The sequence below is a fragment of the Ursus americanus genome, chromosome 10 (genome assembly GCF_024610735.1).
Source record: "Ursus americanus isolate L20-20 chromosome 10, mUrsAme1.1.p, whole genome shotgun sequence".
NCBI lineage: Eukaryota > Metazoa > Chordata > Mammalia > Carnivora > Ursidae > Ursus > Ursus americanus.
The window spans coordinates 29456485-29481500 of NC_142136.1; the positions used below are offsets into that span (position 1 = coordinate 29456485).

The window sequence follows — 25016 nt, forward strand, 5'->3', positions numbered from 1 at the left end:
TCCCCAATTCTCACCCCCTTCTAGTCCAACTACAGTCCCTCCCTCTGAGGCTACCCTTCTTGCCACTTCATTCTCCTTCTTCCGTTCTATCTTCTCTATTCCCTTCCCTTTTCCTGCTCCCTTCCATGCTTCTCAGTTCCTCTGCTCCTGCTGAATGTTGTTACATGTATGAGCAAATGAGACATCTTAAGTCCTATGTATATGAAGAAAATGGGTGCAACCTTTGGAGAAAATTTGTTAAATTTTTTATGCCGTCTACTTTTTGATATGGCAATTTTTGTACATACTTGCCCAAATGCTCAAAAAAATATGTGTTGTAAGGTAGATTAATATAGCAGTGCTTATGATTGTAAAACCTAGAAGCAACCAAATATCAGTTGAAAACTGGTTGAATAACTCAAGGTACATCCATGCAGTGGGAATGTGTGCGGCTGTTAAAAACCAACACCAAAAGGAGATCTCTGTCCTGACCAAGAAAGATTCCAAACTATATCAACTGAGAAAAGCAAGTTGCAGAAGAGGATCCCATTTTTGTGAACATTATGTTATATATATGTATGAATATAGGTGTATGTGTGCATGAGTATGGATGTTGACACACATACATACACTTATTTGCACACAAAGTTTCTTGAACAATACATAAACTGTTGACACTGTTTATCTTCAGAAGGGGAGTGATAGAATTTTTCATTCTACACTTCTGTACGATTTGAATATTTCCTTTGGAAGATGTCTTACCTTAGTAATATAAATTAAATTATCAAAGAAAATGCATTAAATAAAATATGTTTTATATTAAGCAATAAAGGAGAAAAGGGATAGAGGATACAATCACTACCTTATTTTATCCTTTAGGTTACTCTTTATACTAGAGGTATAGCTCTTCTATAACATAACCAAGATAAAAAAGCTCAGATTCTGAATAATCAGTTCCCTCATTTGGGAGAGGAGGGGATTATGAATAGGCTAAATTCAAAAGTACACATTTATATGCCTAAATATAGTATATATCTTGTGCAAATCACTCAGTGGATACTTTTTGAGTATTGCCTTGAGAATTATAGTTTATATTCACACTGAAAATTACATTTTAAAATGTAAAGCACCGAGACTGATCCAGAATGATAATAGTTCTTTTCAATCTGGAATATCAGAATTGTGAAAAAGGTGTAATAAATGCAAAGGACTAGAAAGTTAAACTAAATATTGATACATGTTGGTAAAACTTTTTGTTCACACGACAGGTAATGAATTAGAGGAAGATCTTGAAATTCTTGAAGAGGCTGCATTGCAGGTACTGTCCCAAACATCATAAGGATAAACTTTGTATATTAATTTAAAAGCAGTATTTTCATTCAGATCGATCTTATTTTTCTTGAATATAGGACTTTTGTTAAGTACTTCATTCTGTTCATTGGCAGATAAAGATACGTAACTCATAATTTCTTGGTGGGAGAAACCAAGCGAGCTCTTGCTGTGCTGCATGGTGGTTGTTAAATCTGGAGTGAGACATAAATCCTGAGGGAGAAAGAAGAGTTTACCAAGGGCCGGGGGTTTTTGAGGGGAGGCAGGGCTTTGCAGAGCTGTTGACATTTAAATTGGATTTCGAAAAAAGTTTTATCTATCAGTTAGAAAAAGAGAAAAATGGGTGTTAGTAGTGGTAATTTAAATATTATCTATAGAGTATAGTTTATTGTATCTTTAATAGTATCTATTTTAGCATTTACATTTTGAGGTCAGTATCATCTCTTTTACAGTTACAATAACTGCAGTTCAAAGAAATTCTGCGACTTGTCTAAGTATCCAGGTCTAATACCTACAGCTAGTGATTTAAATCTTATTTATTTCCCGAGATGAACTGATCACAGCAGTAATAATAAAAACGAACATTTATTTGATCTTGACCTTATCAGGTACTATTCCAAACACTTTGCCTATTTTTAACTCATTTAGTCCTAACAGCAGCCCCGGAATGAAAGACTTATCTCCATTTATAAGTAAGGAAACTGAGGCATGGAGAACTTAAGTAACTTGCCCAGAATCACACAGCTAGTAAGCAGCCAGGCTAGAATTTGACCTCTGGCAATTGGGTTACAAAGTCCATGATCTTGATCACTATACTGTAATTAATTGAAGGGAGCCCTAGTATCCCCAATAATGTTAAGAAACTTCTGAGTTTTAAAGATCCACCAGCTTTTGTTTTTGTTTTTAAAAAAAGTTAAATTTTTTTGCTTTAAGGTACAAAAATAAAAATTCAACAAACATTTAATAAGTACAGTATGTATCAGACGATATTTTAATTAAAGAGAACCATCAAGAAGCTCATATGTTATTCATTATTACAGGGATTATTGTGGTTTATAAAATGTCACTTAGGCCAGATAGAGATGTTTATTGTGCTTCTGTTAAAAAAACCCAGTTGGCCCAGAGTGCCCACATTTTTGGCACATCAGGTAGTTGTCCTGGTGGTCTAACATATATTAAAAACCTGCTGCTTGGGGCGCCTCAGTCAGTTAAGCATCTGACTCTTGGTTTCAGCTCAGGTCCTGATCTCAGGGGTTGTGAGATTGAGCCTTGCATCGGGCTCCAAGCTCAGTGGGAGTCTGCTTGGATATTCTTTCCCTCTGCCCCTTCCCCCCCACATGTGCGCTTGCTCTCTCTCTCTGTCCCAAATGAATAAATCTTAAAAAAAAAAAAAAAAAAAAAAAAGACCTGCTACTTGTTAGGCAATGTATTGTGTACTTTATATGTGTTATACAATTTAAATTGTATAATAACCACAGAAGAGAGAGATTTACTTGATAACCAGTTTATACATTTTGCAGATTTAGGAGTGGTGTGTAACTTGTTAGCTCACGCGCACACAGCAGTACTTGTCCAAAGTCAGGATTTGAACTCAAGTCTGTTTGATTTTAAAGATCATGGTTAGCCACTGTATACTAGTATACAGTGGCTAACCGAACATAATCAAAAATTTTTAAAAAGAAATAAACAGGTATTAGAACTATGTGCTGAGTAAAAGTAAATCAGTTCTGAAAAATAAATCTCCTGTGTTGTAAAAAAAAAAAAAACAGATCATGGTTTTTGGAATTGCTTATCTTCTAAAATGCAGAAGGTACTGTTGTATAAATGTGATAGTACTGGAGATATAATCCTTTTCTATGAAAAGCATTTTGTTTTGAAATTTATAATAGAGTCATTAAAAATTTCTAGAGTTTCAACATTTAAAGCAGTCTTTCCAAAACATAAGGCTTGCTTGTCAGATCAATGAAAACTAAAATTTCAGTTTTATCTGCCTTTTTTTCTTAATTTTAATTAAGGCTTAGACAGGCTAATAGAGTTTATGTGCAGCCACAGTCAGGCTTCTGTCCACTTTTAGTCCAAGGCAGGACCTTAGTACCCACCCACCTAAGAGAGCAGAGATAGTCCACCCATGAAAGATACCAATAATGGGAACACAGAAAGTGGAAGACCTCCACAGCTGCCTGCAGAAGGGAGGCCCGGCCCAGACAGATGGGGATGCCGCACAGGGAGGGCTAGAGTGGGTGGAGACGCAGTCTCACCTAGCATGCAGATCTCTGATGTGTCACTTGTTTTTGTGGAAGGAAGAAGGCTGGAAGTATTCTCCCATCTTTTTCCCTCCTGGGGAGGTTTTCTACTTTGTAGGCTTGTGTAGGCATGGAGAGAAAATAACTTTCTCCAAAAAGACCACCCTAAAATTGTGTGCAAGTTCAAGAAACTCATGTAATTGAAATTTTACATTTTAAATACATAACTGTTCTCTTTTACCCATCAGGTGTGCAAAACCCATTCTGGTATTCTTGGAAAGGGTTTAGCTCTTTCTCATTCACCAACTATATTAGAGGCACTTGAAGGAAACTTACCACTTCAAATCCAAAGCAATGAACAGTCCTTTCTGGATGATTTTATTGCTTGTGTTCCAGGATCGAGTGGTGGCAGGCTTGCAAGGTAATATGCTTTAAGTACCACAATTCCTGACTATCAGGGCTTGTCTCCATCTTCACTTCTGAAGAGAAGCAAAAGGAAAGTCATTAGGATGTTAAAATGCAGCTTAAAATAATCTGGTTTATGTGTTTTGAACTTGCTAAAGTATCAAATAGTAAATATTTTAAAATATATTTAAAATATATGGTAGTCGTTAGTTGATTATTTTAAAGATTCCTAGGTGAACTTTTATTTAAAAAATAGGTGGAGCACATGTGTAATTGAGAAGTATATATATTTGATAATAACATTTAATATCTAGACTAAACTTAAATTTATCACTGTATTTTCTTTTAATAAGATTTCTTCTGAAATCTACCAATAATAGAAAGATAAATTAAGAATTTAAGTGAAATCATTTGAGGTTGTAGAGTTCTCATTTATTTTTTTGCTATTTGCTTTTCTCTTTTTAATGAAAAGAAAAAATATGCTAGCTTGTTTGATTTTACTAGTAAATATAAAAGTCTAACTTCTTCCCAGTTTTAATTTAAAAAAATAAAGAGATTCCTCTGTAGTTTTTAAAAACCAAAATGGTGATTGGAGAATAGAAAATCTTTTAAGTCAGCCTCACTGCTAACTTTGTGGACATTCTTACGTAACACATGACAGAGTTACTTATCACTCACCTCCCAGGACAACTTGAATGTAGATCATGCAGTGAATTCAAGAATGGACATCCAGAGTATAGAAATTTGACAAAATTTTCATGGAAGGTAATGCAGGAAGATAGTTGAAAAATCGTGTAAAGAGAAGACGGACAGTGTATCTTTAACTTAGCTGTTCGTAAGCAAGCAGAATGCCATTTCTGTCACTGCTTTTACAGAGGAGCTGTTCTTTCCCAGGTTCTCAGGCTGGCAAATTAAGGCAGACCTCCCTCAGTAATATGAGTGTAATTAGGGCTTCAAACATATATAACATAAATTCATTTTCTCCGTGGTTCTATGTCAGCCACGTTAAAATGTCAAGTTTTCTGATTTTAAAATTATTTCTATTTTATTTATAAAAACAAATCTCCTGTACTTTGGCATATTTTTTAATGAATTTGTTATTAGCAAATTGCAAGGGAGACACTTGTGATCGTCACTGAACTGGAAATGAAGATACTGTTTTAGCATTTTGTTTGATACAGGTTTTATTCATTTGGCTTAATTTCACATTAATCATTAAAGATGCTGATTTGGTTTTTATTTAGTTTTTTGCTTGCTTTTTCATCACTGCCAGGTGGCTTCAGCCAGACTCCTATGCTGATCCTCAGAAAACATCTTTGATCCTAAACAAGGATGATATTCGTTGTGGTTGGCCTACCACCATAACTGTTCAAACAAAAGACCAATATGGAGATGTGGTACATGTTCCGAATATGAAGGTAATTATTATCAGAATTAAATAATAGTCATCAAAGCACGGACTATTTTAACTAATAAAATTTTAGAAAAGTGATTAGAATCCATTTGCAGTACTGTCTTCATATTTATAAAGAGAGGAAGCCAAAAAATTATTTGAATGATTTATTTATATTAATTAGCACACACTTTTCCAAGTTATATGTTTTATTGTTTGTTTCTTACATTTTGCTAGGGGTTATGGTGATTCAAAGGAAGGATAAGAAAGTGTCCATATATGCTCATAGAGGGAAAGCCTTTAATATATAGTGGTTGAATAAATCAATGAAGTAACACCTTTTAAGATTTTGTATTTATTTTTTAAAAGACTCAAACATGCTGGATGACGGACATTAAAGAGGGCATGTGTTGTAATGAGCACTGGGTATTATGTAAGACTGATGAATCACTGAACTCTACCTCTGAAACTAATACACTATATGTTAATTGAATTTAAAATTTAAAAAAGACTCATACATTCTGCATTTGGTACTGTTGAAACAACATTTATAATATAATATTGACATATATTAAATTAGAAATATGTGGTGGAGGCTCCTCAGAAAGTTAAAAATGGAACTACCCTGTGATCCAGTAACAACACTTTACTGGTTATTTACCCCAAAATACAAAAACACTAATTCAAAGGGATACATACACTTCTGTGTTTATTGCAGCATTATTTACAATAGTGTAATTATGGAAGCAGCACAAGTGTCCATCAGTAGATGATGGATAAAGAAAAGGTGGTGTACACACACACACACACACACACACACATATACACACAGGAATATTATTCAGCCACAAAAAAGAATGAGTCTTGCCATTTGCAACAATATGGATGGAGCTAGAGAGTGTAATGCTAAGAGAAATAAGTCAGACAAAGACATACATTAAATGATTTCACTTATATGTGAAATGTAAAAAACAAAGTAAAGGGGGAAAAAGAGAGAGAAACCAAGAAATAGACTCTTAACTGTAGAGAACAAACTGATGGTTACCAGAGGGAAGGAGGGCTGGGGGTGATGGCTGAAATAGGTGCTGAGAGTATACCTTTGGTGTGATAAGTACTGAGTAAAGTATAGAATTGTTGAATCACTATATTATATGCCAGAACACTATATATTAGCTATACTGGAATTAGAATAAAAAACTTAATAAAAAAATTAAAAATACATGAATTTGGATGGTAAAAGAGTGAGAATCAAGTGTCTTTAAATTTGAAAGTATTTACTTTTTGTCTTTTCCCCTTTTTTCTTTTTATTACATTTAAAGTTGAAAGCTTTTTTCTTTTTATTACATTTAAAGTTGAAAGCTTCAGCATATAAGCTGAAGAATTTTACTATATACCTTTAAACTTCTGTGTTTTAAATAGAAGATGGATTTGTAATATTCCCAGGGCATTATGTCAGTTCAAATTTCTTTTATTATGTGTTATTTTTTTTAAGTCTTATCAGTGGAGTACATTTTCTTCTGCAGAACAGTATAGCTAAAATAGAGCTTAGTGCTTTAAAATATGTGGAGATTGTGGGAAAGTATACTTGAATTACCTAATAAAGTAATTTAATGTTGTCCCCTGCAATAATTCAAGAATTCGGTGTACGTTTATTCTACTATCCTGTACTTTATGAATAGTGGCATTTATTTTTATTTTATGTTTTGATATCTGTGATTATTTGTTCCAAAAATCAAGGCCTCATTTACACGGTGTGTTCCAGATTCACATTGTGGAACTATCTTGCGGTCATTCTAGCACACCTTTGAAAGGAATGCCCAGGACAGACCAGTGGTCACATAAAATTTATGGAGTTGTGGGTCCGTACTTGTTAATTGTTTCTTTGAATGTGTCATGGACAGTTATATACTAATTGTATTTGTTTTTTATAATATGGTTAGGTGGAAGTGAAGGCCGTTCCTGTTTCTCAGAAAAAAACATCTTTACAACAAGAGCAAGTGAAGAAACCTCAGAGGATCCCTGGCAGCCCTGCAGTAGCAGCTGCACCTTCTAATACCGATATGACCTTTGGTGGGCTGGCATCGCCAAAGCTGGATGTTTCCTATGAACCGATGATAGTGAAGGAGGCTCGGTATATTGCCATAACAATGATGAAGGTAATATGTTTCACTCATTGGAAAAGTTTTATTTTCCACCATTTATTCATTAACAGACATTTCAGTGATCCAAACACAGACACAAAATCACAGGTCTAGAGAACTATTGATAGATACAAACTTGGAATAATTTTTTTAGGATGATTTATTTTCCTCCAAAGAGGATTTTCATTTGTTTTTTGGCAGATGCCTAGGGGAATTCCAGTAATAGATCGAGTTAATCCAATCAGAGATTGAGATGGTTGAAAACTGAATTTCATTTCCTGCAAAACTATTTGTTTATTATCAATTTACATTTCTCCTACCTAGGACATAGCCCTTCAGGAATTCAGTTAACATAGCCCCCTTCGATTTTGGGGTTCTCTCACATGCCAGCCTCATGTTTTTGGGTTTTCTACTTCTTTGGGGGTTTTTTTGCTCTCCAATGCCTTTAGACAGATTTTTAAAAATATTTTGTGCAACATTTTTAGTTCTCTTCAGAGGCAACGCTGGACTAAATTAGCAAGTTGTGCATTAGTTAAAGCAGGAGTTCGGAATTGTGCCAGTAACAGAGAGCAGTGGTGAGCCATTGAAGGCTTTCAGTTAGAGGAATACACAGTTAGATTTGTGTTTTATAAATATCATAGTGGAATATGGAGAATAAGTGGACAGATGATCAAGAGGCATGGTTAGGTTCAAGTCCCTTTAGGAGACTTCACTTAAGGTGGTGAGATGTGCTAATCCCTCGAACTAATGAGAATAGATTCAAAAGATATTTAGTATCAGTAGGACTTGGTGCCTGAAGGGGATAGAGTAAAGAGAAAGAGGTACGAATTAAAAGGTGAAATTCACAGTTTGACCGTAAGTAGTTAAGATTGATAATATTGGAGGAGGAGCAGATTTTGGTTGAGGAAGATAATATTTTTGGGTGTGATGAGTTTTAGATATTTCTGAAATATCTATGCAAAGATTTATAAAAGGAAGTTGGTTGTACAAACCTGAAGTAATCTTACCTCAAGATCTTATCTCAAGAAAAGAATTTGAGAATAATTAGCATTTGAATTACTCATGATATCATGGAAGCAGATGATATCTATCTTCCATTTTGAGTGAAGGGAGAAGTTCCAAGGCAGGATCCTGAGAAAAACCAATATCGATGATTCTCAGACTTTTGTCTACATCAAAATCATCCGGATCACTTAATTTAAAAGGAGATTTTCCAGTAATCTGAAGATTTAGATTCAGTAGGTCTGGAGAGAGGTTCAAGAATTTGCAAATACGCGGAGTGATTCAAATTCAAAACCTACACTTTGAGAAACATTAATTTACAAAATAGGTAAGAGAAAAAAAAGAAAGGAAAGAAAAAAGAAACATTGATAAGAACATTAGCCAAAGAGATAAGACATTAAGCTAAGACCAACATTTACTTTTTGCTACTTTTCCCCCACTCAAAGTACCATAAATCACGTAATCCTCACAACAGCCCTATAAATCACTATTTTTATTTCCATTTTACGTACGTGGAAACTAAAGCACAGAGAGAGGTTAAGTAACTTGTTCAAGGCCACACAAGTGGCAGGGAGTCTGACTCCGTATTTGATTTTCCTGAGGACTCCCCCAACTTCCTTATGGCATGTCTTGAAAGTAAAGGAAAGAGCAGTTTGGGAGGGGTTAACAGTGTATGCCGCAGAGGTGAAGTTTTGAAAAAGATCTAGCAACAATGAGTTCATCAGTGATTGTGGCAGGAGCAGTTTTAAAGGCATTGTGGGTTGGAAGAATTACAGATGGAGTGGAAGTGAAAATAACTAAAGACAAAATGAGTAGATTAAGTCTTCCAGGGTATTTGGTTATAAGAAGAAACAGCGGAAATGGAATTGAGTGAAGGCTTTAAAGTTTGGGATGAATAGAGAAGGACTTAGATGTTTTAACACTGATGAGGAGACAGTCCAGAGGAAGGAAACCAGGAAGATAGTCTGGGGGATGGAAATAGAGTCTAGAGCTCCAGACTCTTTACAAGGGAGGGGTGGGCCTTAAATAGGAGTATCACCTCTTTTACTCTACAGGAGAGGGAAAAGAAAGAAAGTAATACAGATGCTTGTTAATTTGTAAATTGTGCAGCCAAAAGAATTATTTAATATGACAGTAATTCTACGTTTTAAGTTGGATTAGGAGTGATGAATGTCAGGGTTAGGAAAGGGGGAAAATGAAATATTCATTATGGAGAATGAAAGAGAACTGATGAGAAAAGAGTTATCACCCATCCTTGAAGAATCAGATGAAATTGGAGATCCTGTATTAACATTGCAGAGTGTGTCATATGAACATGGGTAAGGTAATCATTTGGATTGATTCGGCATTGAAGTTTTGCCGGATAGCTCCACAAATGAATAGTGTGAAAACGGAGTTCGGCAGATGGTGCTTAAAGAAAGGACAGTGGAGCCTAATTGGTTTGGGCAGGATGATAGACGAAGATCCAGAGAGGGGGGGTTTGGATGAAAAGGACCAGTAACCTAAGAATAGATACAGTAGGAGTCACTAAGGCAGAAGAACTGTGAGCAGGCCCTTTTGTTGTGATTCAGAGAAAGAACAATTCTGCATAATGTCACAGGTCTATGAATTTGGTGTGAGTGGCTTAAGTAGAGTTGAAGTTAAGTTTGTTGAAGAATTGAGGGAACTAAAGAGCTGGAGTTTTGGATGACTCATCCACTGACTTAAAGAATTCGAAGATAAACAATCTTTTCGATTTTTATTTAAGGGATTTACTTTTTGGTCCCCTTACCTCCCTAATCATTCTTTTAGTTTCCTGTGAACATGCTTCAATTTGTATAATTTCTTTTGAAAATCTGGTTACCAGAACTGGATGCAGTTTTTCAAGACTATTCTGAGTAGCCTAGGGTTAGAGCATTTACAGTATACCATTCCCACACTGTCTCCGAGATACCAGTGCATGTTCCAGGAAAGGGATTTTCTTATATCCACCATTCACACATACTGTGTGCTACTCAGCAGTCTGCCAAATATTGTGAAGGATGGGAAAATGAGATACGATCTCTTCTTTCATTAGTAAGTGTGATATGTATTTTGAGGGAAAATGGTGGAGTGGAAAACACATTGTACTGGGAATCTGGAACCCTGGGTTTTCCTGCTAGACCTAACGTTAAGTGGCATATTTCTCATTTGTGACTTTTTAGTAGGTGAAGGCAGCTAGATCTTTTCTAAATCACATTCATGAAAATAGAAACATGGGAGAAAGGAAGGAGGCTTCTGAGTGGTGTGGGTGTGCCTCTCTTTACTATAAGTAGAGTAGAAGTTAGAAGTGAATCAGCAGTTGGAGAACTTTACCTGAACTTTGAAAGATAATGATCAATTTGGCAATGTTGCAGGAATACAAAAATATTGGGAATAATGTGACTAGTTTCAGGTACATACAGTCCATTTTTGTCTTTACATTTCACCATAATTTTTTCCAGACTTTTTGTTACTTTTATTAAGAAAGAGATTGTTCTCCAGGTCCAGTTGCAGCAATCTTTATATTATGGATGCGTGTCCTGTTTTGGTTATATGAATTGCAAATCTGCTTCTCCCAGGTGAAGGCTTTATCCTTGCTCTTTATTTATAGTGTCTTTGTTTGGGAGAAATTTCAAATTTTAATGTACTCAAAAGATATTTTTTCCTCTAAATTTGTTGATGGTTTGTTTGTTACATTTGGGTCTTTAACACATCTAGAATTTATTTTTGTAAAGGGTGTGATGCAGGTAATTGAGTTTTTCTTTTTCTCCTATGTGGAGAACCAGTTGTCTCAGCACAATTTATTGATGTTTTATCACTGCCTTAGGAATGTTTCTAATGAGTTACTGCTTTTGATGGAATTTCTTACTTTACTGGATTCTTACCGGTCTCTTTCTTAAAGGTTTATGAAAATTACTCATTTGAAGAACTGCGTTTTGCATCACCAACTCCTAAAAGGTAAGGATCATTTTTGTAACACATAGCCAAGACATGTATTGTCAACTGCTTGCAACTAACATCATCCTGCATTCCAACTTTATTTTCTGTATGTAGATATTATATAGCATTTTTTACATTCCAGTAGAGATTTACCGCAGATTTTATAATGTATAGATTTACAGATAGAAGATATTTATATTTAGTTGTAATACTGCCAATATGTTACATAATACTAAGGTACTAGAGAAAGAATAATTCGTATCTAAAAAGATATATATTGGCTTGTTTAGAGTTGTTTAGTTTGTTTTTCCAGTTGTTTTTTCCTTCTCTCCTTTACCTACTGAGTTACAGAGCGATTTCAGTGTATGTTGTACTTCTATTGTTAGTTCTGAAGTCTTAATTTTTCAGCCTTTGAGTAGTTTTAACTCCAGATTTGAGCAGATTTTTTTTTTTTTACTTACTATTTTATTTGCTTGTTAGGGGAAGTGCTTGTGGAAGCCTTGAAAAAATCATTAGATGGATTGTACCTTGGAGAGACTCCATAAAATTTAGAAAAAGCTCCAAGTGGACCTGAAAGAAATTCTTAAACATTTCATTATATCACATATCACATGACTTACTAGAAATTAATAGGTTACTGTGACTTTATTCTAACATGTATTCAAAATAGAGTTTTAAAGCACAATCTAGAAAGTTTTCTATAAAAATAGCCAAGTTTTGAGAATGTATCTTTGTGTAGAAATAGGGAATTAACATTCTGTCTCAGACTTAATTTTAGTTACAAAATGTCCATACAATGGAGGCAAATGATTTTTATAAAAAAATATGAACTCTATAGATTTATACCATGTTAAATAAGAAAAAAATTTGCAAGTAGTTTTTCATATACATTAGGCATTTTACACCTAATTAAAGAGTCTCGTCTAATTAAATGCATTATTTATTCAGCAATACTATTAAGCATCTGCTGTGTGAAAGGCACTGATAACAGTCTGTGGGATACTTTTATGAATAAAATAGACAAGGTGTGAGTTCTTATGACATTTACATTCCTATGGAGAAACAAACCATAAATAAGTAAACAAAATAGGAATAATGAGGTTTTTTTGATAGAGAGTGATGGGGATAGGGGAGGCCACCATAGTATTGGGTGACAGGAGAGGCCTGTGTGAGGAGATGTTTTTTGATTGGAGAGCTAGGTGGTAGTTGGCCATGTTAAGATTTGGAGGAAGTTCATTCTAGGCAGAGAAAATCTAGGGTGGATGGAGTTGATGTCTTTGAAGAACCAAAAGAGAGTGGTGCAGGAGACTAGTAAGCAAGAAGGAAAATGGTTGAGGATGAGATCTGAGAGGTAGGTGATGACCTTGTTATATAGCCTACTATAGCTATAGCCTGCCTACTGGTAGTCTGGGTTAAGGGTTTGGATTATCTTCTGTGCAATTAATTTGATGGGTTTTAAGTGGGGGAGTGGTATAATCTGATTTATAGTTTTTAAAAGATCATTCTGGCTATTCTCTCAAGAATGAATTAGAGGGGAGCAGGAGTGGAAAGAGAGAGATGAGTTAGAGACCATTAGGTGGCTTGGACTAGGGGTGGGAGGGAGTTAGAAATGGCATTGAAGAGAGTGGATGGATTTGGGATAGACTCAGAAGGTGAAGCCAATAGCCTTTCTGCTGGAATGGAAATAGGAAGTGAAAGAAAGAAGATCAAGAATGATTGTAGATCTTTTCAGCTTCAGCAGTGGTATAGGGTATATAGCAGTGTAGTAATATGGGGGTTGGCCAACTTTGCCCTGCAGACCATATCAGGCCTATGTTTGTAAAGAAAATTATGTTAGAACATAGCCTTACTCATTAGCTGTGTACTGTCTGTGGCTGCTTTTCACCCCACAGTGGTAGAGTTTAGTGTGGCAAAGACTGTTTCGTACAGTAGACTAAAATATCATTACTGAAAATGTTACTGACCTCTGATATAGAGTATCATGATTTCTGTGAGGGTCAAAAAGTCTGAGAAATGAGCGGGCGTTTTTTTTGTTCTCTTTTGTTGGGTGCTGGGGTGAGTGAGAAATAAGAGTTCTTGTTTGGATAAGTTAAAGTTGAGATGCCAAGATGTCTCCTGGTCATCTAAGTGGGGATATTTCAGTTTGATATTCAGGGGAGAAATAAAATTTGGAGTCATCTACATAGAGATGGTATTTAAAACTGAGGAATTGATGAATGATCAACTAGAGAGATGCTATTGAAAGAAAAAAGAACTAAAACAACCTGGAAGAAATGGATGCCTTCCTGGAAACCTATAAACTACCAAGACTGAAACAGGAAGAAATTGATTATTTAAACAGACTGATTAATTATGAAGAGATTGAAGCAGTGATCAAAAACCTTCTCAAAAACAAGAGTCCAGGGCCTGACGGATTCCCCAGGGAATTCTACCAAACATTCAAAGAAGAAATAATACCTATTCTCCTGAAGGTGTTTCAAAGAATGGAAACAGAAGGAAAACTACCAAACTCATTCTATGAGGCCAGTATTACCTTGATCCCCAAACCAGGCAAAGACCCCATCAAAAAGGAGAATTACAGACTGATATCCCTCATGAATATGGATGCCAACATTCTCAACAAGATCCTAGCTAATAGGACCCAACAGTGCATTTAAAGGATTATCCATCAAGACCAAGTGGGATTCATCCCTGGGATGCAAGGGTATTTCAGCGTTCGCAAATCAATCAGCATGATAGATATATCAACAAGAAAAGAGTCAAGAACCATATGATCCTCTCAATTGATGCAGAAAAAGCATTTGACAAAATACAGCATCCTTTCCTGATTAAAACCCTTCAGAGTGTAGGGATAGGGGTACATTCCTCAATTTCATAAAAACCATCTATGAAAAGCCTACAGTGAATATCATTCTCAGTGGGGAAAAGCTGAAAGCCTTTCCCTTAAGATCAGGAATACGACAAGGATGCCCACTCTCTCCATTATTATTCAACATAGTACTACAAGTCCTTGCAACAGCAATCAGACAACAAAAAGGGACAAAAGGTATCCAAATCGGCAAAGAAGAAGTCAAAATGTCTCTCTTCGCAGATGACATGATACTCTCTATGGAAAACCCAAAAGAATCCACCCCAAAACTATTGGAACTTATAGAGCAATTCAGTAATGTGGCGGGATACAAAATCAATGCTCAGAAATCAGTTGCATTTCTATACACGAACAATGAGACTGAAGAAAGAGAAATTAGGGAATCCATTCCTTTTACAGGAGCACCAAAAATCATACGTGATCTCAGAATTAACCAGAGACGTAAAGGATCTGTATTCTAGAAACTACAAATCACTCTTGAAAGACATTGAAGAAGACACAAAAAGATGGAAAAATATTCCATGCTCATGGATCGGAAGAATTAGCATAGTTAAAATGTCTATGCTACCCAGAGCAATCTACACTTTCAGTGCTATCCTGATCAAAATACCAATGACATTTTTCAAAGAACTGGAACAAACAGCCCTTAAATATGTGTGGAACCAGAAAAGGCCCCGAATTGCCAAGGAATTGTTGAAAAGGAAAAACAAAGCTGGGGGCATCATGTTGCCGGATTCCAAGCTATACTACAAAGCTGTGATCACAAAGACAGCATGGTACTGACACAAAAACAGACACATAGACCAATGGAACAGAATAGAGACCCCAGAAATGGACCCTCGGCTCTTTGGGCAACTAATCTTTGACAAAGCAGGAAAAAACATCCAGTGGAAAAAAGACAGTCTCTTCAATAAATGGTGCTGGGAAAATTGGACAGCTATATGCAAAAGAATGAAACTTGACCACTCTCTTACACCATACACAAAGATAAACTCCAAGTGGATGAAAGACCTTGATGTGAGACAGGAATCCATCAAAATCCTAGAGGAGAACATAGGCTGCAACCTCTTTGACATCAGCCACATTAACTTTTTTCATGACACATCTCCAAAGGCAAAAGAAAAAATGAACTTGTGGGACTTCATCAAGATAAAAAGCTTCTGCACAGCCAAGGAAACAGTCAAAAAACTAAGAGGCAGCCCACGGAATGGGAGAAGATATTTGCAAATGACACTACAGATAAAAGACTGGTATCCAAGATCGACAAAGAACTTCTCAAACTCAATACACGAGAAACAAATAAATCAAAAAATGGGCAGAAGATATGAACAGACACTTTTCCAATGAAGACATACAAATGGCTAACAGACACATGAAAAAATGTTCAAAATCATTAGCCATCAGGGAAATTCAAATCAAAACCACATTGAGATACCACCTTACGCCAGTTAGAATGGCAAAAATTGACAAGGCAGGAAACAACAAATGTTGGAGAGGATGTGGAGAAAGGGGATCCCTCTTAAACTGTTGGCGGGAATGCAAGTTGGTACAGCCACTTTTGAAAACAGTGTGGAGGTCCCTTAAAAAGTTAAAAATTGAGCTACTCTATAATCCAGCAATTGTGCTACTGGGTATTTACCCCAAAGATACAGACGTAGTGAAGAGAAGGGCCTTATGCACCCCAATGTTCATAGCAGCATTGTCCACAATAGCTAAATCGTGGAAGGAGCTGAGATGCCCTTCAACAGATGACTGGATTAAGAAGGTGTGGTCGATATATACAATGGAATATTACTCAGCCATCAGAAGGAACAATTACACAACATTTGCAGCAACATGGATGGGACTGGAGGAGATTATGCTAAGGAAAAGAAGTCAAGCAGAGAAAGACAATTATCATATGGTTTCACCCATTTATGGAACATAAGAAATAGGAAGATCGGTAGGAGAAGGAAGGGAAGAATGAAGGGGGGGTAAACAGAAGGGGGAATGAACCATGAGAGACTGTGGACGCTGGGAAACAAACTGAGGGCTTCAGAGGGGAGAGAGTGGGGGATTGGGATAGGCCAGTGATGGGTATTAAGGAGAGCACATATTGCATGGTGCACTGGGTGGTATATATATGCAAATAATGAATCATGGAACACTACATCAAAAACTAAGGATATACTGTATGGTGACTAACATAACATCATAAAAAATTATTATAAAAAATAAAAAAAGAAACGATCTTTGAATCTTAGGTGCTTAAACAATAAAGAGGGCCAAATTAAAAAAAAAAAAAAAAAAAAGAACTAGACCCAAACCCTAGGACATTTCATATGTTAAAGGGTGGTCAGAAGAAGGAGACCCAACAAAATACTAAGAAACAGTGGCCAGTGAGGTAAGAGAAAAATTAGGAGAATGTTGCAGAAGCAAAAAGAAGATATTTCAAGAAAGTAGAAGTTGTCAACTATCAAATGCTACTGAGACACTGCTGAGGATGAAGAAATGACCATTGAATTTGGGGTCATTGGTGGCCGACAGAAGCAATTGCAGTGAAGTGCTGGGAACAAAGGCCTAACTAGGAAAAGTTGTGGAATAGAACTGGGAATGAAGAAATGGAGAGGGTGATTGTAGACAGTTCTTTAGATGAGTTTTGATATAAATGGAAAAAGGGACATGAGACTTTATTAGAGATGGTTGTAATATCAAGGAGTGTTTAAGATGGGAGATTTTGAAGTTTGTATAGAAATGAGATGGAAGTAGAAATGATTCAGTAAAGTGGGAGAAATCGATGATGAGTGAGAGCGAGCAAGGTAATTACAGCATGGAAGTGTTGAGGGAATGAGATTCACTGCACAAACGGGGGGAGGGGGGCCGACTTTAAATAAGCCCCTGGGCACTTCTTGCATTATGACAGGACAGACAGTAGAGAAATGGAAAGTAGGTTTATTAATTTCTTGGCAACTTTGGGGTTGTATTTAATTGCTTCTTTTTCTCACTGAAAAAAAAAGTGGTGAGGTCATGATCCTCTGAGAGTTGAGGAAGAAGGGTGATGGAGGTTTGAGGAGGGGAAGAAAAAATGAAATTCAGTCATTTTGGAGGATAGGAACACACACTATGGCAGGAGAATAGGATTGCCATCCATCATAATAATACAGTCAGAAATTATCTTAATGATGTTGTCAGCTGTTTAACAAAAAGTAAATTTTCTAATATCCATCTTATTTCTTTTCAGACCCAGTGAGAATATGCTGATCCGTGTCAATAACGATGGCACTTATTGTGCAAATTGGACTCCAGGGGCTATTGGACTCTACACTATTCATGTGACCATTGATGGCATTGAAATAGGTATTCTTTTTTTAAGTTATGAGTTACTTAGTGCAAACAACCAGAATCAAAATTGTCTAAATTTCTCCTTAAGTTATATCATAGACACATGGACAGGTCTCATTACTTATTTGGGTCTTCGTTTCCTCCTTTACAATGACTCCTTAAATAGTGCGTTCAAAACCTCTCAAAATTTTGTAATAATTTATGGTATCATTATAGCACTCATGACTCCTTCCCTCCATTCTCTAATGTGACTGGTCAGGTATGGTCTCCTCTCTGTTGCTAAATTTATAACCATGTGCATACCTCATCTCCCCCTCATGGTCTGTCTTCCTTTTGTGGCATAGAGCAGAGACCATCTCTCTCATCCTTGTATTTCCCAGTCTAGCTCAGTGCCTGGCACATATGGCTGCCCAGTAAATAGTTATTGAATGAATGAATTTTCTTTATCCACCACTAACTTTGAAAAGTATATTGCTTTTCCTTTGGGCATTAATCTTTTCCTTTACAACTCATGTAATAGGACAACAGAACAAGAAAGCTCTAATAAGTGTTTATCAATATGAATTCCTTGTAACACTAATTCCTGATGCTTTGCAAGAGAAAGGGTCTATGATGAGGTAGATTTGGAAAACCTAAAACTCTAATCTTGGACATTCATACAATTCACATTAACATGAAGGGATTCTAAATGCCCTAAAGTTAAGAATCTTGTCTAACTTTGTTTCACCTTTATCCTGAGACCCTTTGCCTGTAGGGCAGAGGGAGTCAAGGTGGAGATAAAAGCAATACTGATTCACATTCCACCAAAATACCCTTTGAAGTATTCTGGTTTAAGTAGTTTGTTTTTACAGTGAAGGTCTAGAGGCACTTTATGTTGATGTAACTGTATAGAATGTGCATTAATGTAACTGTATAGATTCAGATATATCAGATTCCCCTATACTGTTCCAGAGACCTTTATCCTCAGTCTTTGCTGCGCTCCTTTATTTCAATATATCCGCAAAGCCTTTAGTTCAGCACACTTTAATTTGTTCTGAGCAAAACATTGTTCTAGGTAAGACAGTTCCTGTCAAGTGTTAACAATTACTAATGATTGCTCACATGAAGTAGAATATAAGTAGTGACACATGAAAAGTACAAATTATAAGAATTCAAAAGTGGAGGTAGTCAGGAATGGCTTAATCTTCACTGATAGTGGGCTGAAGAAAACTGATAACAAGGTAGATAAGAAAAATCCACTTATATTTGTTTTTTGAAATGAAACGGAAGAAAATGATTCATATTTACTCAGCATCATTTTCTTTCCCACCTTTTAAATTCAACTTTTTCACAAGGCGACCAAACCGTCTATAGGTTAGGACAGATAATAATTCGTTAGAATAACAATGCTATTAATAGCTAATATTTATTGAGCATTTAATATATGTCTATATTGTTTTATGCACACCTTATATTTTAAATCGCCTCATTCTCACAGCTCAGCCAGGTAGGTGCTATTCTTATTCTCATTTTATAGATGAAAACACTGAGGTACAGAAAGACAATTATGTGGCATGTGGGAACAACCAAGACAGTCTGACATGAGACCCCCAGCTTTTAACCACCATGCTGAACTGCCTGCTGGTCAGAACGGTGATTGGTGTAGCTGATGTTATAATCTGATACGGTGATCTGGCACAGCGATCTGATGTTGTGAGCTAACATTTAACCTCACAAGGGTTTCTTGTTTTCTTTTCATTGTTTTTTTTTAGAATCATTTCATATGTTCCAGATAGAAAATAGGAACCCCTTTCTTTTCCTTAAACCTCTGAGACACTCATTTGGAATCCTAAGATCATTTTTCAAATATTTCTCTTTTTTTTTTTTAAGTTTTTATTTAAATTCCAGTTAGTTAACACAGTGTAGTATTAGTTTTAGGTGTACAATATAGTGTTGCAGCACTTCCATACACCACCCAGTGCTCATCAGGACAAGTGCACTCCTTAATCCCCATCACCTATTTCACCCATCCCCCACCCCCCTCCCCTCTGGTAACCATCCATGTGTTCTCTAGTTAAGAGTCTGTTTCTTGGTTTGCCTCTCTCTCTCTCTCTCTCTTTTTTTTAGCTTTTGTTAATTTGTTTCTTAAAGTCCTCATATAAGTGAAATCATATGATATTTTTCTTTCTCTGACTGACTTATTTTGCTTAGCATAATGCACTCTAGCTCTGTCCATGTCATTGCAAATGACAGGATTTCATTCTTTTTATGGCTGAGTAAATTCCATTGTACATATACACCACCTCTTGGTAGTGTCCTCGATGGACACTTGTGCTGTTTCCATAATTTGGCTATTGTAGATAATGCTGCCATAAACATTGGGGTGCATGTATCCCTTTGAATTAGTATTTTTGTATTCTTTGGTAAATACCTAGTAGTGCAATTGCTAGATCATAGGGTAGTTTTATTTTTAATTTTCTGAGGTATCTCCATACTGTTTTCCACAGTGGCTGCACCAGTTTGCATTCCCACCAACAGTGCAAGAGGGTTCCCCTTTCTCTACATCCTCTCCAACACCTGTTGTTTCTTGTGTTGTTAATTTTAGCCATTCTGACAGACATAGGTCTTATTGTAGTTCTTATTTTTGTTCTTGTTAAGTTTTTATTTAAATTCCAGTTAGTTAATGTATGGTGTAATATTAGTTTCAGGTGTACGGTATGGTGATTCAGCACTTCCATAATCACCCAGTGCTCATCACAAATGTTTAACCCATCCCCACACCCACCTCCCCTGTAGTAACCATCAGTGTGTTCTCTGTAGTTAATTAAGAGTCTGTTTTTTAGCTTTTAAATATGTCACCTTTTTTAAAAAGACAGAATTTAGATACTTATTTTATTTGTGTAAAATAGTCTGTGAATGTACATAAGGTTAGGTTTGAGGATCCTTTCTCCCTAGTATTCTCAAATGTTCCCTTCCTTTCCTTACAGATGCTGGCCTAGAAGTTAAAGTAAAAGACCCACCTAAAGGGATGATACCACCAGGAACTCAGTTGGTCAAACCAAAGACTGAACCTCAACCAAATAAGGTTGGGACAGAATGAAATAAGAATCTTAATTGGTCAGAGATTTATTAATTTTATTCATTGGTGCTCAAGGTGGTCCTCAGACATCTAATATTTTAGTTGATTTCAGTATTTGAATTCTAAATATCCCAAAATAAATTTGAAGAGTATTTTGTGGTAATTCTAATCATTTCTAAATTGTAGAACCTGTACTTTCAGGCTTCTTTGTATAATGCTAAATTAACAAAAATTTTACTGAAATTAAGTGCATAAAGTTTGCAAGGAAAGTATCTTATACTGTTAAAAAATAAGTAAGCATAGGGATTTTGATAAACTACTTATTAAAAAGGAAATATTGGTAATAGAATTTGGATCATACCTTTCTAAAAAGAAAAAAAAGTGGGCCTTTTATTTCTTTTTATCATATGTCTTCAAAGTTTAGAAAGGAAATTATAAATATGTACATTTAATACTTGTAAAATTCTGTTGTTATAAATAAACCGCTGTTACTTGCACAGGGAAACTAGTTGCAAATAATTTCGGAAACTTTCTCAGAATTGTAATACTTTCAAATCTGTTTAATTTTCTTGCTATTTATACGATCTCTATTCTGTGCTTTTCCATCTCAACCGTCTGTCTTTGCTTTTCCCAGGTTCGAAAATTTGTGGCCAAGGACAGTGCAGGACTCCGTATCCGTAGCCACCCTTCCCTTCAAAGTGAGCAGATAGGCATAGTAAAAGTTAATGGAACTATCACTTTCATCGATGAGGTAATTTGTAAAGAAACACTTGGTAATAAATTTTGAACAGAAAGTTTTTGAATTGTTTACATGATAATAAGGTTACTAAATTTTCTGCTAGTGTGTTGTAATTGGTTTGGATAGTGTTTGGAAAATTGTTTTGTGGGATGTGTTCATTGAGTTTCAAACATTTTATTTTTCTTTATCAACAGAAAAGTAACTAAAATTACGTTTAAAAACAAATAGATAAGATTTCATTTTTAACCTGAAAGAAAATTAACAAGTAGAACCTGGGGGCACCTGGATGGCTCAGTCCATTGAACATCTGCCTTCAGCTCAGACCTCGGGCTCCTGGGATGGAGTTCTGCATCAGGCTCCCCGCTCAGTGGGGAGTCAGCTTGTCCCTCTCCCTCTGCCACTCCCCACGGTTCATGCTCTCTCTCTCAAACCAATGAATAAAATCTTTAAAAAAAAAAAAAAGGAACCTATACAAGTACTCACTGAAAATGAGTAGAATTTTTCTTAAATATTTAAAGTATTATCTGTTCTTAAATTTATTTAAAACACACATATTGCTTTAACTTCAGACAACATATTTTTCTAGTAATACAACCATGTAACTTCTGATTATTAAAATCTAAATTGAGGGGAGGGAAGAACTTAAGTTCTTTTGAAAAACATTTTATGTTTAAACTCTCCTAATGTATGATTTCTTTGTGCTTTTACTCCTAAGTGACATTGTTTTTACTGTTTTACCGTGTGAATTACTACATCGCTTGTCATTCTTTGCTGCTTTTTCCTTAAACTTTCTTTTTTTACTTACCACCTGCAAAAACTAGATGCTTAATCTTCATGTCCCCCATTGTTTGCCTGCTCTGTAGCCTTTTAGCCCTTGCTAGCCTCATAGGACTCACAGGTGGGCACGGCTTGTTTTCATTGCTTATTTCCGTAGATCCACAATGATGATGGTGTATGGCTGAGATTGAATGATGAGACAATAAAGAAGTATGTTCCTAACATGAATGGTTACACTGAAGCCTGGTGCCTGTCCTTTAATCAACATCTTGGCAAGAGTCTTCTGGTCCCAGTTGACGTAAGTAAAAGGTGGTTTTAAAAAGCATAATAGGTACGCTCTATCCTCATTACAGGGCTTTCTTTAATTAAGGCTTTTCAGTTCTGAGGTAAACCACAACTAAATAACTTTTACTTTATAAGTGCTTGAATTCTTAGGAGATTCTGTGTAATGAAGGTGGAGTTTGGCAGGGCTAAGGACTTTAGTACCTATTATGATCCATCACAGGCAGGAGGTAGTAAAATGAAACTAGGCCTGTGGAATTCCTTTCAAAGAGGTAGAGAATGAGAGTATATTTTTTGTTTTTTTCCTTTCTTATTCACGCTACTGTTCGGAATGAATTCCAAACTAAAAATTGTGAATTCAGTATTATTATACATTCAAAAGCATGTATAACGTATTTCTTTTGTATGTTGGCATTTTGTGATTAGTTCTCTGTGTTTTGCCTAAGTTTGACTCTTTCTTGGCTTACAATACTACTATGTTATAATACTATTGTGTAAAAATAAGAAGGATTTTTTTAGTCTCCTTAGTGGTGTTATAGTGTTCTAGTTGAAACTAAATCCTAGTGTCAGAGAACTGATCGAACCTCTTTGACAAATGCAGTAGAGTACTTAGAGCCGGTGTCCGTAAATTTAATAGTAACCCATAGCTCTGTTTATAATTTAAACAGAAATATATGATTTTTCTTCCTTTTCATTACCATCAAATGTATGTACTCCTTATGACATTGTTCATAAATAGCACTGGAAAAATTTTATTTAAAAAAACTTCAGTATTTTAAACAGTTGAATTTCTTAAAAATCACTGTATAAAGTTAGCTTATTATATCAAACCATTCAATGTATTTTTTGTTTTCCTCTGATAGTCCAGAGTGTGTGCGCCAAAGGGGCAGTTATAAATGATGATTTTTTGGGGAAAGAAATAATTGAACTTCTATTCGGGAAAAGAAATAATTGAACTTCTATTCATATTTATTGATCTCATTCTTCTTTATATTCTTTTATATATGTTTTATAATAATACAGTAGGAAGAGATATATCTCTATTTCTTACTAACAGGTGTGTGATAAAGTTTGAAGAGTGTTGGTGTACTATTTTACTGAGGTTAAGCTAAACAACGTTAACTGTATAATTAAAATATAAAATTTTGAATAAATAAACCAGGTCTTCCTTAATTTCCCTCACATTTGTATCTGCATTTAAAAATGAAAAGGAGGGGCACCTGGGTGTCTCAGTCGGTTAAGCGGCTGCCTTTGGCTCAGGTCATGGTCCCAGGGTCCTGGGATCGAGTCCTGCATTGGGCTCCCTGCTCAGCGGGGAGTCTGCTTCTCTCTCTGCCTCTCCCCCTGCTTGTGCTCTCTCTCTCTCTCTCTCCCTGATAAATAAATAAATAAAATCTTTAAAAAATAAATAAATAAAAATGAAAAGGATTTTGACCCTCTGGAAAAAGGGACTAGTCTGGAAAAGAAATAATAATTCTTTATCATTTGTATCTAAAGAGTTAGCCTTAAATGGTTTGAAACCATTTTCCATTATCTCTGATAAGGCATTATATTAAGTTATATTATCTTTACCATCTCCCCCACTCCAAAATTTTCTTCTTAATTCCTTTGTTTGCTCATTTGAGGAGATGCTTTTGGAAGAGGAAGATATTCACACAGATAAAATGAGAATAAGCAAAGGTAGAAAGGAAGAGCAAGAAGTGCTGTGTGTTGAAGTTTTAAATCCTATGGTTTCATTTTGAAACAGTGATGTTCCATTATTTGATGTTCTTAAACCCCATTCAAGAGACAGTTTATAGTAGACAGTCTTTTCAAGATCAGAGAGAGAAGGGCAGTAACGAAGGTAAGAAAGAAAGATAAATGGGTGAGCCGTACAAATACTTCTTGATGAGTTTTTGCTGGAATGTCAAAGAGGCTGTCACTGATTTATTTGAAAAAGTCTAGAGACAGAATATTGAAGATAATGAAGTGACTTGTATTTTCTAGCCTTTCTTTATGTTGAAGAATGACATGAGTTCTGTTTGAATGTAGATAACTCAGAATGCCTGGTATTATTGATAAGGCTGAGGTTTTCCCCTTCCTTTATTTTAGTAGTGACTTGAGATCCTTATAAATTAAAAGAAAGATGCCAGTGAAAAGGGGGAAATACAAATATAGATAACAAATTTGAAGACTGAAAAAGGAGGAGAAAATGGAGTTCAGGGCACATTTGGAGAATTGTTTTGTGAGGGAGCGGAGGGGGATATGTATGGCAGTAGGTAAGTTTTTTGGGGTAGAGGAAGAAAGGGAAGAGGTTGAAGGAGACCATGATTTTTATAAGACAGAAAAGAGGAAAGACATCAGTTGAGATTGAAACAAGTGAGTTAAGTTAGCGAATTTAGAAATGCACTAAAGGTTTAGAATAATGTTTGAGAGAAGCAGAAGAGAAATCTGAAGAAAAACTTCTTGTTTCTGGATTAGTGGGCCACTAAGGACCCAGTGAGACCAATGGATGGATCCATTCTGGATGCCCTTCCTCACCCATAGTCCTAAATGTCT

The 25016-nt window shown here is 35.7% G+C and overlaps 1 protein-coding gene across 15 annotated transcripts in view; it reads left to right on the forward strand.

Moving 5' to 3' along the window:
- MYCBP2 (MYC binding protein 2) overlaps window positions 1-25016 on the forward strand; it is a 253255-nt gene that overhangs the window by 149531 nt on the left and 78708 nt on the right. For all 15 annotated transcript variants that reach the window (XM_045810935.2, XM_087865058.1, XM_087865059.1 and 12 more), the window contains 9 exons: window positions 1248-1297; window positions 3800-3972; window positions 5230-5374; window positions 7290-7505; window positions 11395-11450; window positions 17522-17637; window positions 20589-20686; window positions 21315-21431; window positions 22354-22494. In XM_045810935.2, the coding sequence (XP_045666891.2) occupies window positions 1248-1297; window positions 3800-3972; window positions 5230-5374; window positions 7290-7505; window positions 11395-11450; window positions 17522-17637; window positions 20589-20686; window positions 21315-21431; window positions 22354-22494 (1112 nt within the window). The remainder of the gene's footprint in view (window positions 1-1247; window positions 1298-3799; window positions 3973-5229; window positions 5375-7289; window positions 7506-11394; window positions 11451-17521; window positions 17638-20588; window positions 20687-21314; window positions 21432-22353; window positions 22495-25016) is intronic.